The sequence below is a fragment of the Eucalyptus grandis genome, chromosome 7 (assembly GCF_016545825.1).
Source record: "Eucalyptus grandis isolate ANBG69807.140 chromosome 7, ASM1654582v1, whole genome shotgun sequence".
NCBI classification, from domain to species: Eukaryota; Viridiplantae; Streptophyta; class Magnoliopsida; order Myrtales; family Myrtaceae; genus Eucalyptus; species Eucalyptus grandis.
In genome coordinates, this window is record NC_052618.1 from 53,037,253 (window position 1) to 53,052,968 (window position 15,716).

At 45.9% G+C, this 15,716-nt stretch overlaps 3 protein-coding genes across 3 annotated transcripts; all 3 read right to left on the reverse strand.

The window, feature by feature from the left end:
- Positions 1-2,438: 2,438 nt before the first annotated feature.
- On the reverse strand, positions 2,439-4,521 carry LOC104454233 (lysM domain receptor-like kinase 3). The gene is made up of 2 exons (XM_010069020.3): positions 3,496-4,521; positions 2,439-3,118 (listed from the first exon to the last, which is right to left on the reverse strand). Exons 1-2 carry the CDS (start codon positions 4,274-4,276, stop codon positions 2,595-2,597), a joined length of 1,305 nt encoding a protein of 434 aa, XP_010067322.1. The 5' UTR covers positions 4,277-4,521; the 3' UTR covers positions 2,439-2,594.
- A 1,506-nt stretch (positions 4,522-6,027) lies between these two features.
- On the reverse strand, positions 6,028-7,161 carry LOC104454231 (probable acetyltransferase NATA1-like). Its single transcript, XM_010069019.3, is given in 2 exon segments — positions 6,028-6,634; positions 6,636-7,161. Coding segments are annotated over 2 exon segments (732 nt in total). The 5' UTR covers positions 7,056-7,161; the 3' UTR covers positions 6,028-6,322.
- A 486-nt stretch (positions 7,162-7,647) lies between these two features.
- LOC104454230 (probable lysine-specific demethylase ELF6) lies at positions 7,648-14,380 on the reverse strand. Its single transcript, XM_039318060.1, has 8 exons — positions 14,123-14,380; positions 13,217-14,060; positions 12,681-12,759; positions 12,505-12,572; positions 11,570-11,720; positions 10,980-11,479; positions 10,380-10,577; positions 7,648-10,103 (listed from the first exon to the last, which is right to left on the reverse strand). The coding sequence occupies exons 1-8, from the start codon at positions 14,378-14,380 to the stop codon at positions 7,939-7,941; spliced, it is 4,263 nt and encodes a 1,420-aa protein (XP_039173994.1). The 3' UTR covers positions 7,648-7,938.
- Positions 14,381-15,716: the final 1,336 nt, after the last annotated feature.

Below are 15,716 nucleotides of genomic sequence, written 5' to 3' on the forward strand. Positions count from 1 at the left end.
TAAGGAGAGAAAGTAAATAAGATGCAGGGCACCTTGAATTATTAATATTACCTTTGCTGTTGAAAATGCAGTTTGCCAAACAATTTGTTGACTTGATCTTGTCCACCGATATAATATAAAGTAAGGGTGAGCATGGTCCGGATTGGGTCGGTCCACCCCATAACATTAGAACTAACTCGCACAGTGCTGGTTCTCAATTTTTTTTAATCGAGGACCGACCCTATTGAGTTTTGGACCGAGAACCGGACCGACCCAATGGGTTCGGTCTGGTTCTAGGGTCAACCCGGACTAACAGATAAATTTTCATTTCATTTTTTGTACTCCTTAAAAAAGCGATTGAGAATTGAACTGATCCAATGGGTTCGGTCCGATTTCAACATCAACCAAAGACTAACCAATAATTTTTTATTTCATTTTTTATACTGCTTAAAAGAGCAACCAGGGATTGTACCGACCCAATGGGTTCGATGATGAGTAAGGTTAATTAAGAAAGGCAAGCAGTGAGGATCAACTAGGGTGAGCATCGAACATAATGAGCATGTTGAGCGGGGAGCAACAAGCGAAGCGAACATTGAGCCGCGAGCGGAGAAGTTGTTTTTTTCAATTTTAACAAATTGAAAACTAAGAGGACAAATAAAACAGAAGAGAATGAATATTATAGGATGATGCCATAAGGTGTCTTTTTGGACGCCGTGAGGACTCCTCACAAAAATATTTTTCTCCTTCGTAAATTATGACTATTGACGCCATAAAAAACATCAAAAACCAAAGTTATTAAAGAATAGTATAAAATTACTTGAACTCATCACTAAAAAGTTATTTAATATTATTGATTATATATATAGTCGGGGTTGGTTGATCTTTGTCACGCGATTTTAAGGTTTTATTTAAAAATAAAAAATTTGTATAAATATTTTTATTTTTAATTAATTTAATTCAAATTTATAAATAATTAATTAATTAAAAAAGCTTATAATAAATTTACACTAATAATATTAACAAATCAATTCATTTGAAATTCGAAAGATATATTCATAATTAATGCAAAATATTTTTTTAATTTTAATAAAGGTTATCGATGCAACTAATAATTAATAAGAAATTAGAATCAATTTATTTAAATAAATCCATAATTTTCTACAATAACTAAAATTTATCATTATTCAAAATTCAATACTTTCTTTTTCGAAATTATTTTTTAATTTCATTTATTTAATTTTTCAGTTAAAAAATAATCCTCAAAACCCACCCCTTCTTTCGTTCGTCTTTTCCCTCCACCCCAAGTTTATTTTACCTTTTTCCTTCCCCACCACTTGACAGTGACAGGTGAGCTGTCACTTCAACCCCTCCCCACGCCATTAGACGGTAGAACTCCTTTCTTATTTCTTTTGGATTTCCTTATGAAAACCCTAGTGAGCCGCCGAGCTCCTTTTTCCTATCCTCCTTGCTGCTCGCCGCACGACCCCTTCCCTCCTCTCCTCTTCCTCTCGTCGCCGATCCATCGCAACAATGGCAGCCCTCGCCCTCTTTGGCCGTCTCTCGCCATCGTGGTGGTCCGTTCGTGGCTTCGTCTCGCCGGCGGGAGTTTGCCTTCTCTTTCTTTCTCTCTGTTCGGCTCCTTTTCTAGCCGTCTCTCGCCGTCGCGGTGGTCCGATCGTGGCTTCATCTCGCCGGCGCTCGCGGCCTCTGCTCCCTCGCCTCCACCCTTCATCAGTCTTCCGGACACGCGTCGACACGCGTGTCGAGAAAAGTTGACCGCGTGTCCGACCGTGTCCGAGCGTGTCGACGTGTCCGACATGCTCCGACACGTGTCGGACACGACATGGAAGGCCATATAACGTGTCCGTGCAACTGCCCCTGGACCAATCCAGAACTCTTAAGACCGAAGACTGACCCGTACAGTGTTGATCCAGAAATTCTAGGACCGTTGATCCAGAAATTCTAGGACCAATGACTGACCCGGTCTTCTTAGGAACTAAACCAGGATCGGTAGGGTTGGCCAATACAGGTCGGTCCAGGGTCAACTTGGATCGATGCTCACCCCTATTATAAAGTACCCCCAAAAATAAAAAATGTTTTAAAACTCATGAAGTCCAAATCAAGATAGCTTTATTTTTTATTTTATCCTGCCTTAATTCTCATTTTATTTTTTAAATTTTTGCTCTATCTCATCGAAAATGTGAAAGTCAAAACTCATAGTTGAAGTTAAACGTCTGCAACATAATCTTCCCTGAAAAGACAGGGGATTCCCGCCTTTCTCTTTTTAGGTAAGAAGGGTGGACACCAAATGTTAAATTAAGATAGTTAAAAAAGTATTTTAGCTGACGGGGACGTCACTACGGGGGAGAAATGGTCGGTAGGTATTGGTTTTTCTTTTGTTCTTTTTTTACGTAGGCGCTGGTTTTTTCGACAAGCGAGCTTCACAAGCAACGTGAGAATAATAACGAAACAACCTTAGAAAACAAATTCTTGGTTAAATCCGAATGGAAAGACCCTGTGAAAAAATCCTGCATATTCACAAATCTCTAACAAATATATATATATGAGAAATCTATGGTCTGGACCGACCAAAAAATAAAGCGAGCCTATCACCGTCACCTCGGTGCCATGGAGACCGAGAAATCCTGGGGCAGGGCAAACCTCTCGCCCCACTTCTTGGACTGCAGATACAACTTCGAGATCCGACCCGCGATCCGACCCATATCGGGCCGCTTCTCCGGGTCGTCGTCGACGCACTCCAAGGCCAGCTGCACCATCTTCACGGCGACCTCCACCGGGTACGAGTCCTTCAACCTCTTGTCCACCCACCGCCTCACGCCCTCGCCCACCGCGTCCCTCGCCCCCTCTATCACGCTCGTCCTCCTGCAATCGCCGCTCTCTCTGTCGAAGGAGTACTTCAGCGGCTCTTCCCCGGACAGCAGCTCGAGCACGACGACCCCTAATGCGTAGACATCGGACTTCCGGGTCGGGGTTCCCGTGGAACGGAACTCCGGCGACATGTAGCCTCTCGTTCCCTCGAACTTCTTCGCGCCGCTGTTGGTCCTCATCGGTCTGGGTGTGTCCAGGGACCACGGAGGCTCGTCCTCCTCCACCACCTCGCCGCACAGCTCCGCCGTACCTAGTGGAGAACGCCAGTCGAGAGTGTTGATTGTTAAGGAAGCGATCGTCTTTCTTTATCCTCATAAACAAATGTAGTAAACGAAATATCCAAAGGACAGAACAACATAACCACAACCTGTCACTTCTAACAAATATACGTCACGCCTTTTCTCGTATCATGCTTTGCCAAATGACCAAACTTCATAAGATGGCAAGAAACGTATAACAATCTGCATATGAAATATTTCTTGGATCTCCTATTTTACAACAAATTGTCCAGACACGTTGTATAAAATTGATATCGAACTTCAATGACACTTTCGTAAGATTTGTTTTTCATCGGAAAACGCAATCGATAAAACAAGGAACAAGATTCGCGTGGGAAGGTCAACGCACCGAAATGACAGATCTTGGCGTTCAACGAATCTTCGGTGATGACGATGCTGGAGCTCTTGATCCGGTTATGGAGGAAGCCGGATCCGTTCACCCCCGTGCAGTGGTGGATGTACTCCAACCCATGAGCCACGTCCGTCGCGACCTGCATTCTCGAGGCCCAGCTCGCTAGGGGCGAGTAGCCCGGGTTGACCCGGTTCCTGAGGCAGTCGCAGAGGTTCGCGCCCTTCACGAACTCGTAGACCAGATACACATCGCTCTCCAAGAGCGACGCGCCCAGCAGCTTCGCGACGCTGCTGTGGTGGCTCCTGCAGATCGCGGCGAGGAGCTCGCGGAGGCGGGGGAGTCCGATGGGGCGGCGGAGCCTGCGGCGGAAGACGGCGACGTCCTGGCCGCGGAGGGAGCAGCGCCAGGCGGAGGAGGAGGAGGGGGAGAGGGAGAGGGGGCGGAGGAGGAAGTTGCCGGTGGCGGAGGAGAGCTCGGAGAAGGGGTATATGTAGGGGGTGTCGTGGAGGTGGTGCCTGAGGTCGGCGGGGAGGGAGTAGGACGGGGTGGTGGAGAGGGAGGACGACGAGTCGGAGGCGGGGTGGCGGCGGCGGAGGTTTTTGAAGAAGGAGGAACTGGTGGGGCCGGAGGTGACGGTGAAGAAGGTGGACGATGATGGGGGGTCAATTGAGGCGGTTTTGAAGGAGGGAGAGGGCGGTGCTCTTGAGGATTCGGATAATCTTCTTGAACTCCTCTTGTTGGGTTGGATCGAGTCTGTGGATTTTCTTGATCGGCACATGAGGGGGAGAGAGAGAGAGATTCCGAATGGCCGGAAGCAAGATTTGCCGTCGCCGGAATTGCGAGAGAGGAATTTCGTCTTCAGGGTGGGATTAAAGAATCCGAGGATCCTCGATGCTCGGTGGGGGCATCAGAAACGGAACCCCCGTCAGCAGCGGGGGGAGATCGAGATAGAATAAGCTCACGGCACAAGAAATGGTGGAAGGTTTCGTTTCTTGCGTAGCCTTTTGTCCTTCGGCTTTCGACTATTTTAATCCATTATTCGTTCTTCGTTCAAAGCTTCTTTTTCTTCCGACTCTTGAGTAATTCGTTTCGGGTGACAGGCGGTCGTATTTGGCTTCACATCTCATGCGGAGGAGTTAAGTCACTGTCAGCAGCTGTTGCGCGGCGTGCTCTGACCATGCGGAGGTCACGGTATTGTCGACCTGGATCGATACATGTTGGCTAGGTCAAAGGGCTCTTCTCCAGACCAAAACAGGAAGGTCAACATCCACTTTCGCATTCCGGCGCAGAAGATATAGGCAAATCCCATCATTTTCCGCCCACTGGCCGAAAAAGAAAATCGCTTGTACCGTCTTATTTGGCCAACAAAATTCTGTGATTGTCTCGGAGTTGGGTGGTCGTGCTCTTTCTTTATAGTTTCTTTTAATACAGAGCAGAAGGTTCCTGTCCTAACTCTGATACCACCTCCGGCACCTCCTAACATTATCCAACGATGAAGGCGGGATTAAGGAAACTATGTGTTGACCTAACCGCAGACCGTGATGTGACAACATAGGGTGCATGATAACCAAAATTTCTATTCCAAAAATAGTTTTTCTGTTCCAAACCCGTTTCTAGAAAATAAATCCATTTGATAAACCTATTCCATTTTTCTATTTCTGAAATAGATTTATATTCCAAAAATAGGTTTGGAAGAGAAATTAGAAGTATAAAAAATCTACTTCTCTATTTCTGAAACAAAAATAAAAAATAATTTCTCCTACAAACCCTATTTCGATAACTCTCATCTCCTCTATGACGTCTTGCCTCCTCCTCTTCCTCCGTCGATCGCTGCCCGTCGCCACCCGCCATTGACCGCTGGCCGTCGCCGCTGCCCGCAATCGGTCGTTGGTCACCGTTGTCGGCCACTGTCGCCGTTGGCCGCCACCGCCGATCACCAGTCGCCGCCGCCAACCGCCGGTTGCCGGCCCTTGCCACCACCCCCAGCCGGTGACCCGAAAAGAAAGAAATTTTGTGTCGTTATCAAACAAATTTCTATTTTTAAAGTAAAAATTTGGTGACGTTATCAAACGATTATTTTTGCTTAAACTTTTCTAAAATAGAAATAGAAAAATTTATTTCTGTTCCAGAAATAGTTCTGGAACAAAATGATTGTCATGCGCGTCCGTGTCATGCACGTCTGTAATGAGCAGCTCTACCGTTGAAAGAACGCCTCGAAATGGGAGAGCTTTCGCCCCCGCCTAACCCATTAGCCAGGGCAGAAGTCAAGAAGACAAAGTCCCGATCGTGACGATTCACTGACGGAACAGGACAGGGTCTCGAAACTGAATTATGTCACCGGAAGTGCGTTGACCACTGGAGGCCAGAGGGAATGGCTACAGTTACTAGTCAATTACGCACCCAACGATGTCATCATAGAGCAGACCTCCGACCGGGAGAAAGTCCGAGGAGATTCACCCGAGAACCCAAAAGGCCAACGCAGAGACAAAAGCCCAAATCATGAAACAGAAGAAGAAAGGAACAAGTCCATGCCCAATCCAGACCACTTCTGAATTGGAAATTCCAAACGCACTGAACTGCACTAAATACACTTACACAAAGAAAGCCCAAACAGGCACCTTCGAGTTCATTCGATATTGACTACAGAAATTGACACGAACAACAGACTCTCGTCGACCCAAATTTGCGACAATCCCGAATTGCTCAACGAAACAACAGATCAGATTAGACCCTAACTCAGAAACACAAAAACCACACAACTTAGATTTTCATTTCGCCACATTAAAAAGTGTGAACTTTTCTTTCTTGGGCGTCGTCATCTTCTTCAGTAATCGATGTTGGCATATGCAGAGAGGGCCTCTCCGGTCAGCCTGCAAATCCTCCAGTCCTGCAGGATCTTCGCCCCCATATCCTCGTAGAACTTTATCGCGTTCACGTTCCAGTCGAGCACCACCCACTCGACCCTTCCGTACCCCATCCTCGCCGCCTGCCCCGCCACCGCCGTCAGCAGCATCCGCCCCAGCCCCTTCCTCCGGTAGCACTCCCTCACGAACAGGTCCTCTATGTAGAACCCCGGCTTCGCCAGGAACGTCGAGTAGTTCGGGAAGAACAGGACGAACCCAGCCACCACGGCGCCGGCGCCGCCCGCCCTCGGCCCCGGAAGCGAAGATCTCGGCCTCGGGGTCCTCGATGGGGAGGTCGAGGTTGATCGCGTGGACGACCGGGGCGAATGCGGGCACGCCGGTAGGGTTTTGCGGCGGCGGCGGCGGCGGGAGCGGGGCGAAGGGAAGGTGGGAGACCTCGAGGAGGAGGACGGTGAAGGACTGGAAGGGAGGGGAGTTGAAGAGGGTGGAAGAGAGGGAGGCCTCGGTGGCGGCGCACTGGTCCGCGAGGCGCTCGAAGACGGCCATCTGGTAGATCATCTTGTGGATGTGGGGGACGTCGGACGGGGCGGCGAGGCGGACGCGGGCGAAGAGCGTCCGGCGGGAGGAAGGGGGAGCGATTTCCGGCATCGCGGGGACATCGGAGGGCGGCGGAGGCGGGGCGGCGGCGGCCATAGCGGTGGGTCGGTTTCTTGCTGGGGAGATTGATCGCAAGGTGTTTGCTTTTCGGCGCAAGAGAAGGAAGAGATGACGGGAGGAGGTTCTGGATGGACCGAGAAATTCGGGGGGTCATAAATAGGGGACGTGGGGACTCGGTAGTGGGAATTTTTTCATCGGAACGAGGGCATTTCGGTCATAACGCAAGACTAGATGTGAAGACGCGAGAAACGGAGGCAGTAGAGAAGAGAAGTGCGATCGAAAGAGAACTCTTCTTCGTTGGACAACATTGTCATGTTAATCCATAGAAGATATATAATTCAAGAGCATCACTGCCTTGATAGGATAAGAACTCTAAGAACTCTTCCTTTGACCACATTCTGAAATTTCTGAAAATTCCATCTTTTTGTGTGCACGAATCATCTCGCCAAAATGAGAACAGCATACCGGATTTATGGCTCACATAATCATCAAGACTCAGGTAGACAATCATCTAATCAAGCAAAATCATCACCGCGATGCACGGGTCATCTAAGACAATCGGGAGCCTCCTTTCGAGTCATATAAGCCCCCACAATATACCATATTTTGCATGCCCAATCAAACAGGATCAGCACGGAACGAATAAAATTGGTGTGGAATTGACGATAGAGATGAGGAGATACAAAGGATTCAAACAATCAGTGCACTGGAACAACTAGAGCGCCCGAATTGACAGACTTCCTACCCTACCCCTATGAATACTCTGTCACCCATTCCGATCCTACTGTAACAATCAAAAACTACGAACTGATTCTCGATGCCACTTTTTGGCGCTCGCAGAATCACCTATTCCGTGCCCAATTTCACATATTTTACAGATACATTCCCGGCCTACTCAGGATATGTAGCTATCAAAAAGTTAGCTCACGTAATGACCTGTCTTCCTCCTGTGGCGGCTGAAGTCCGACACGAACCTAAAAGAAAGCCCGCACCCCTCCACCTTACACTTGTATGGCCGCTCCCCTGTGTGTACCCGTATGTGCTCGGTCCTGGCCCACGCCCACTTGAATGTCATAATGCAACCTTTCCACGGGCATTTAAGCGGCCTGTCATCCTCGTGGACGCGCTGGTGAAGTACTGCATACTTGTGGGAGCTGAACCTCTTTCCGCACCCTTCAACTGGGCACCGATTACGTTTGTGCACCGTCAACTCAGCCCTTGTTTTAAATCTCATCCGGCAGCCTTCCATATCGCACCTATGAGAGCCACCCCTCTTCTCTTTTTTATCGTCAAAAGAGACAGTTTCTTTTCTAGGTTTAACTTCTTTTCTCGATTCCCTAGCCTTCTTGGCAGGATTTTCATATCCTGATGAGCTGATGCAGTCACTTCCATTGGTTGTTTCTTTTCCTGCTCTCGACCTCAAACCTTCACAGGGACTTCTGATGAAGCCGCTGCAGTTAAGTTGGTCTTCTGCTATTGACTCCAATTCACTCTTTCTCTTCCTTCTACGTCGTGTTGTTGATACTTGATCTACTTCAGTGGACTCCATGGTTTGTGGCTCCCTATCATCCTGGCAAGGAGGGTCTTCATGATTGGTCTCACCATTGCTGTCATTGGAATCTCTTTGAACATGAGAACATCCTTGATCAGAAGCAGCACTCTGCTGATCCATAATTTCAACAGAACAAATTACAGGGTTCTCATCACCAGTTGCATTTGCAGTCCGGTCTTTTTCTGGGGATTTACAATATGCACTCCCATAGCTCCTCCCTTGTTCTTCTGAAGAGGTTGCTTCTGGAGCTTCTGTGCATGCTTCAATGAGAAGAGGAACAGACTGGTTGACTGTCCTGTGAATTTCATCTTCTTGCTCATCACTCCCACTGCAAACGTGAGGATGTGGTCCCATTGGAGCACCACACCGAGTTGCTTCTGCACATGCAACAGCATTACCCTTAACATTGCGACCATCTTTCAATTCTAATAATGCTGTTTCCTCATGTACTTCACAACCTGAAGTCAACTTGGCACATAAGCTTGATGAAGGGCTCCGTGCATCAGGAACTGCAGCAACTTCTGAATCGTTGACAACATCACTATCTGAAACTTCTGTTGTTTTGGTCGCTTTTACTATGTTGAGTTTTTCTCCAGTTTCTTTGACTGTACGAAAACAAGAGTCTGTGCTATCCAAAATCTCATTTTGCCCACCTAAATTTTGGGAAAACTCATTTTCACTGTGCCTTTGAGAAATATATGTAGCTGACCCAACAGATTGTTGCTTTACATTCATCTCCTCTGAAGCTTGATTTATGATCTGCACTTCAACATTTCCCACATATGTAGTGACATTGGCAAGTGAACTTGCAACTTGTGCAGGAATCAAATCCAAGGTCAGATCTGTAGTTGCTTCAAGAACCTGGATTTCATGGCTAACATCACCCAATCCAACAGGGAGGTCTGCAGTTTCGCATACAGGACTTTCTGTGCCACAATAGGTATTATCTGTCTGATTATTTGATTTCAGATGTACTTCTCCAGCACTGGCGAGTGAGACTTCTACTGGCTGCTTATCATAGCAGCCATGGCTTCTGCTAGTTCCAGTAGAACTACCAGATTTAAACTTGGCATTCCTTCTAGTGTATTGAAGAATTATTTCTTCCTTTCTGACAGCATCACTGTCCAACTTGTTCCTCGATACTTCATGATCCTTTCTTTGAAGGGTCTCACATGGCTCGCACTTCTCTGGAGTACCTAACCTAGTCCTTGAACGAGATTTCCTGGACTTCCATTTAAGATTAAAAATAGTAGATGGGCTATCATCACAAAACAATCCACCCAATGTTAATGCATGTTGGACTCGATTTGATGGGGAATTCTTCCTCGCCTTTACACAACACCGCAAGTTAATGCCCAGCTTTGAGGTCCAGTCATCGTCTCTGTAACCAGTGCATTCCTGATCATCAATCGCAAGGTCTATCAAGTTTAGATCTTCTTCTGAAGCAGGGTCAAATGGAATATCCTTGTACTTAAAAGAAACATCAATCTCCTCAGCAATGGCACCAGCATATGCCTTCATTTTCTGATAGTCTGCAAAATCAGAATTTAGAGGGAATCAATATAGTAACTAAGCCAATGGAGTGTGCTCTTCCACAATCATAGTGAGAGAACAATCTAGATAGATGGCTTCCATTGCCATGACTATCATATGGTATCATAGACCTCTGCAAAACTCTGTTATCATTTAAAAAAAAATGAAAATCATTCAAATTTATCTGAAATTAGAACGTGAGGTACTCTGTATTTTCACAAATAGATTACAAACTCAATCCTGTCAACAAGACAAAGATAAGAAGCCAATTTTACCGGAATGGCAGATCACAAGCACATTTGCTCCACCTTTGGACCGCAAAAGCTCCTCTGTTTGAATTGCATGTTCCAAACAAAAGATTCGTGGTCTTCGTGATCCACCAGAACTGCCCATACCCTTTTCTGAGTCTGTGCTTGATGGTACTTGCAATTGCATTAGAGGTGAAGCAGTATCAGAAATATCTGACCGGTCCTCTGCAGAAGAAAGGACGATAACACATCAAACACTTCAAGTTAACCTGTTGAGGTAAAGTAAAATACTCAAAGTTCAATCAGTTTGCTTTATGTTCCTCGTAATAAATACATACACAATAAAAGAAAATTCTTTTTGGGTTTTCCATAAGAGACGTGCTGTGGGCATTGGGTGCTTGTTCTGAGATCAGAACAAACACCTGTTAGTCTGCATAAGAGCTAAACCCCACAGCAACAAGCCTTGTGTCATATGTGCCAAAACCATGACTAATAACTCTAAAATCAGTGACGGCATAAAAGGGTATGGGAAAAAACATGTGCAATAGCAAAATTCTTCAACCAAGGTTTGAGTTACAGGAATAAATGGGAAACTGAGATGAAAAGAAATGCTGGAGTATAATTTACCGCAGGTTTGTTGAGAATAATGTTTTGTGGGTAGCAATGCTGCCGATGCTGTTTCGGATGGTTGTATCACAGACATAAATGGGAAACCAAGAATTCCACAAGCTACACAAGGCAACGTTCCTGAATCAACTTGAAAATCGAACAATAAATCGTCCTTGTCCACATATGAATCATTCAGAGCTTCCATGAACATTGTCATCTCTTTAAAAAGATTGATCGAACTATCATTTCCAGAATGGTGGTGTGAATTCTCTTTTTCTGAGGAGGAAATGGCAGCAGTTCCATCAGGCGACTGAGATCCTTTACTCAAAGAAGGTAGCATATGAGGGTTCCATATTACTGCATGTATGGTAGACTCCTTTCTAAGGAGAGAAGATAATAGGTCATTCTCATTCAAAATGTCTTCTAGAAAGGCTTTTTTCACAGAAAGCTCTCTTTCTTCTCTCAGGCGGTCTTTCAGGCGAGAACTTCGTGCCCCAGGTATCAAGGACATTGGAACTCTGGCATCAGAAGAAAACATTATCACTGAAGTAACTACTACGCATAGATATTCTTCTGTATATGCATGAGAATTGAAAGCACAAGCTGACCTTGAAACAAAAGACATGGTTAACAGGTAGAGCAGCTGCTGATGAGAGAGCATGGGCAGATAATTCATCGCAGCTCTACGTACAGCAGCTTCCTTCGCAAATCTAAGCCATTGAGGGGTTGCAAAGTTAGCTGCTTCACCGCAATTAAAACCTACGTTTTGGAAAAGAAAGGACCAATATAGTAGCACATAAAGACAAGAATATTGGGCTGAAAGAATTTGAAATGTCCTGAAGTTAAAAATATCGACATTGAAAATGTGGCAATAAAGGATATCAACAACCCAAGTCCAGAAACTCTACGGATGCAACAAATATTATCTAGATTGAAACTAACAACTAAAAAATATAACTTCTGTCAGACAACATCTGTTATGAGAATGTAAAAAGGAAAAAACAACGTAACCTTCAAATGTACAACACATAACTAAGTGCGAAAATACTTTAAATGCCAATTGGCCACATCCTAATTCATATTGACAGTATGAAGAGTTTTGGATAAAATGATGAAGAGAAACCTTGTAGCCAAACCCAACCAATACAAAAAGATAAAACTAGAACTTTTATTTATGTTTTTTCCCACCATAGTTCCATAGCCAAAAGGGTAACACTTCATATCCCTTCTGTCTACGTAGATAAACCATCGTTCAGCCAGATATAACAAGGCAGTTTTACTGTGTCTGACAGGTTCAACCACACAATTCCATACTACTGAGCCTCAAAATATTAGATGAGATCCATATTTTACACAATTATGACAATCCATGGAATTATGATTACACGAACTTGCCCTCTGCATCTAGTCTCAAGTGACTTTGTGATATCTCATTTCCCCAGTGGCAAGTAGGTAACAGATCATAGAAATGATGTAACAAAATGAATATTAGTACTTCTCAGCAGAATCTTGTTAATTTGCAGTCAAACAACAGAGCAATTACCGTGGCTGAATCCTATATGATAAGCCCTTGGAAAAGTCACCACAAATTCACCCGGATTCTGTATTAACCTTGAAAAAAGCAAAACAAGAAAACCCGTGTGTTAGTAATCTTGCAGATCCGCAATTCAAATGCAACACGACCCACTAAAAAGAAGGTAAAGGAAGACAAAAACTGACCTGCAACAAGGAATGCCAGCCGCAACAATTACCTCAGGTGACAGAAGAGTTGTCTTTTCACCCAGAAGTGAGAGAACAGCTGGAAATAAGAACTGGGCCCGGGTTAGATGATTTTGCCCATGTGATGAAGTCCATGTGGCTTAATACATCACTCAGATTCCATTTTGTTGGAAATGAAACTATATCATTTTTGAAATGCCAAATAATAGCTTAACACAAGGTCAGGACAGACGAATGTATCCCTAAATGGCAATTTGCAACACCACAGAGTGAACCACATGACTTTAGCATCTCAAAACAATCAAATTGATGCAATCTGATCAGGTTGATGTCAAAAGACAGTTACTTAGTTTGCACACCTCCTGTATACAATTATGCAGCCCTGGAGCACAGAATAATCAACTCATGCATTGGAAGCATTAAATCAGCAATTTAGTTTCAATACATATGGTTGGTATACACCTTTTCACATTTCATCCTTCATAGTTAACTTGAACCTTTTTGTCTGTGTAACCGAATATAAAGAAAAACCATACCTAAGCGATCCATATTTCCCCCATAAGCCTCCTTGCGAAGAACTTCCTCAAAAGAAAACGCATAATCTCCAGGGACAGCGTACCAGGTCTTTGGAGAGCCCATGTGAAGGAAATTCATGCTATGAAGCTCGTGATCTTCAACATGCCAAGCAAACCAGCTGAACAGCATACCAATATAGATCATCGGAGAAGTAACACCCGGAATATCATCTGGCATGAAGCGTGTAAGTGATCCAGACGACCTTGCAATCACTTGTAAGTTCCAAGGACTATTTGAAAGTTTCCAACCTGCAGTGCCTTCAAGTTCATTGCTACCAGAGTTACTTCTACGACAGGCTCGTGAAGTTTCCTCCGTCGTTAAACCCGATTGAGATGTCGATGATTTATGTGTCTCCAAACCTGAAGAATCATCCCCACGAGACAAATCTTTGGTTTCACTACGATGAGAATCTTGTACATTATCTACTTCATTGTTCTTGGAATCAGTTCCTTCTCTATGCCTATGGTAATCCATCTTCATCCTCCTACGTCTATGAAAATAGCGAAACCGACCATCCTGTTCTCCAAAACCAGACCCGGGCACATCATTAGCATATTCCACATATATAGGCTTCTCCGAAGCCGCCTGCCAGAACAAGGCTTCTATAACCTCAGGAGAAGCCTCCTTCACCATACCCAACTGGCTACGCCCAAAAGCCCTCGACTTCGCCTCAAACTGTTCCAAAGTATACATCTCGCCACTCTGCCAGACTTGCTTCTGGACTCCCGAGTGAGTATTACTCCCCGGCCCCTTCGTCCTCTTCGCACTCTGACCCAATTCTTGCTGCCTCGTGGTGAACACCGCCTTAGCCTCCCCGTCGGAGCCGTTGTCCTCGGAACCCGGCTTCCGCAGGGCATTCTGCGAGCCCCGCCCGACCCCGACCCCGACCCCGACCCCAACCCCGATTCGGGGCACTTCAGCAACGACCTGTTCAGATTCCCGAAGACATACTTCTTCGACGGCCTGGGCAAGGGCGGGACGATCTTGCATATCCCAAAGGCGCTCGCTTCCTTCTCGATTTTCGATATGTAGGCGATGGGATCCGCGAACTCGGTGTCCGTCGGGCGAAACGTGGGCGCCAGCGGCAAGCCCTTGAGCCAATCGGGGATTTCCACATTACCCATGGACGAATCAACGCAGAACAAAGAAAGGGAAAAACACGCCTCCGCTACGAGAACATACCGGCGGGCGCGGCGCGCCGCCCGAATTGAGTAGCAAAACGCGTCGACGCCGGCGCGGAAGCGAGGAAAAAAACGAGGCGCCGGCGGCGGGTTATCGGAACCCTAGGCGGAGCATTTCCGGCACCGAATCGACGACGACCCCCTCGCTCCCGTTAACCGAAACTACCCCCCAGCCGTACGGAACTTACGCGGAGCTCGAGGGGGCGGCGAAATTGCAGGAGGCCGCGCGCGGAGATCGCGAGAGCGGTTTTCCGCAGCAGAACCGCCGGCGTCGTGGATCGGCGAGTCGGATTCTCCCCTTCGCGAGCGAGAGAGAAAGAGAGAGAACGAGAGAAGGAGATTAGGAGTGTTTAAGGTTACGGGTGACGTTCCGAGAAGGCGGCGCAAGTTAGCCGCGTGCGGGGGCGCGGTTTATTGTGAGCCGGGGGTGGCGGGGGGGGCACGGGTTTTTTTTTTGTCTTTTGAGGGAGTGGTTTGCATCGTCCTTACGATTTGATCAACCTTTTTGCCGCGAGGTCGCGAGTGAGGGCCACGCTCCCCTGCGTCGCGTCGCACGGTAAAGCCCGTCGTTTTGTTTTAGAATTTCTTCTTTCTCTATTTTTTTCTTTTCGCCCCTTTTTTAATTGTTTCCTAACGTTATCGGATTTCTATGGGCTACCGGATGATGGTGGCTCCTCGAGACGAAATGAGTCGCGACTTTCTAAATTGCGGAATGTCCAAAAGCACGAAAAGTTTTAAAATTTTGTGATTAACGAATGGAATTTGTTGTTTTCCAATCTGATGACCGACCGTCGGAGGGATTTGAATTATTCGCCGCACGAAAAAAGAGTTCGAAAGTGATGCCTGTGGTGCTCAACATATAGGGGACACTTTCGAACTCTGCATAGCTTTAGGGGTGATGATCCTTTGCGTTGACTCACGGGGAAGTGAGACGTCAAATCTTGGTGCACTTCCACATCTAGTGATGTCCAAAATTGGACATCGATGACCCCAGGGCAATGTTTGTCAAAATTCGAATCCGGATCATACTCAATCCATTGGTTTAAGTAGGGTTGAATATAATGAATAGTGCCACATGTCATCGGATCAATTGATCGATTATGTCACACTATCAAAGCTACAGGCCCATAAAACTATTTCTAGAATATTGTCAGGATGACAAAAAAGAAATAGCTTGTAACTCAAATTCACAATATGACACATAATTTTAAAGTCAATTAATATGTGGATTTTTTCAGATATCTTATAAGTATTTGTGGCGCCATAAAATTTTGTAAAC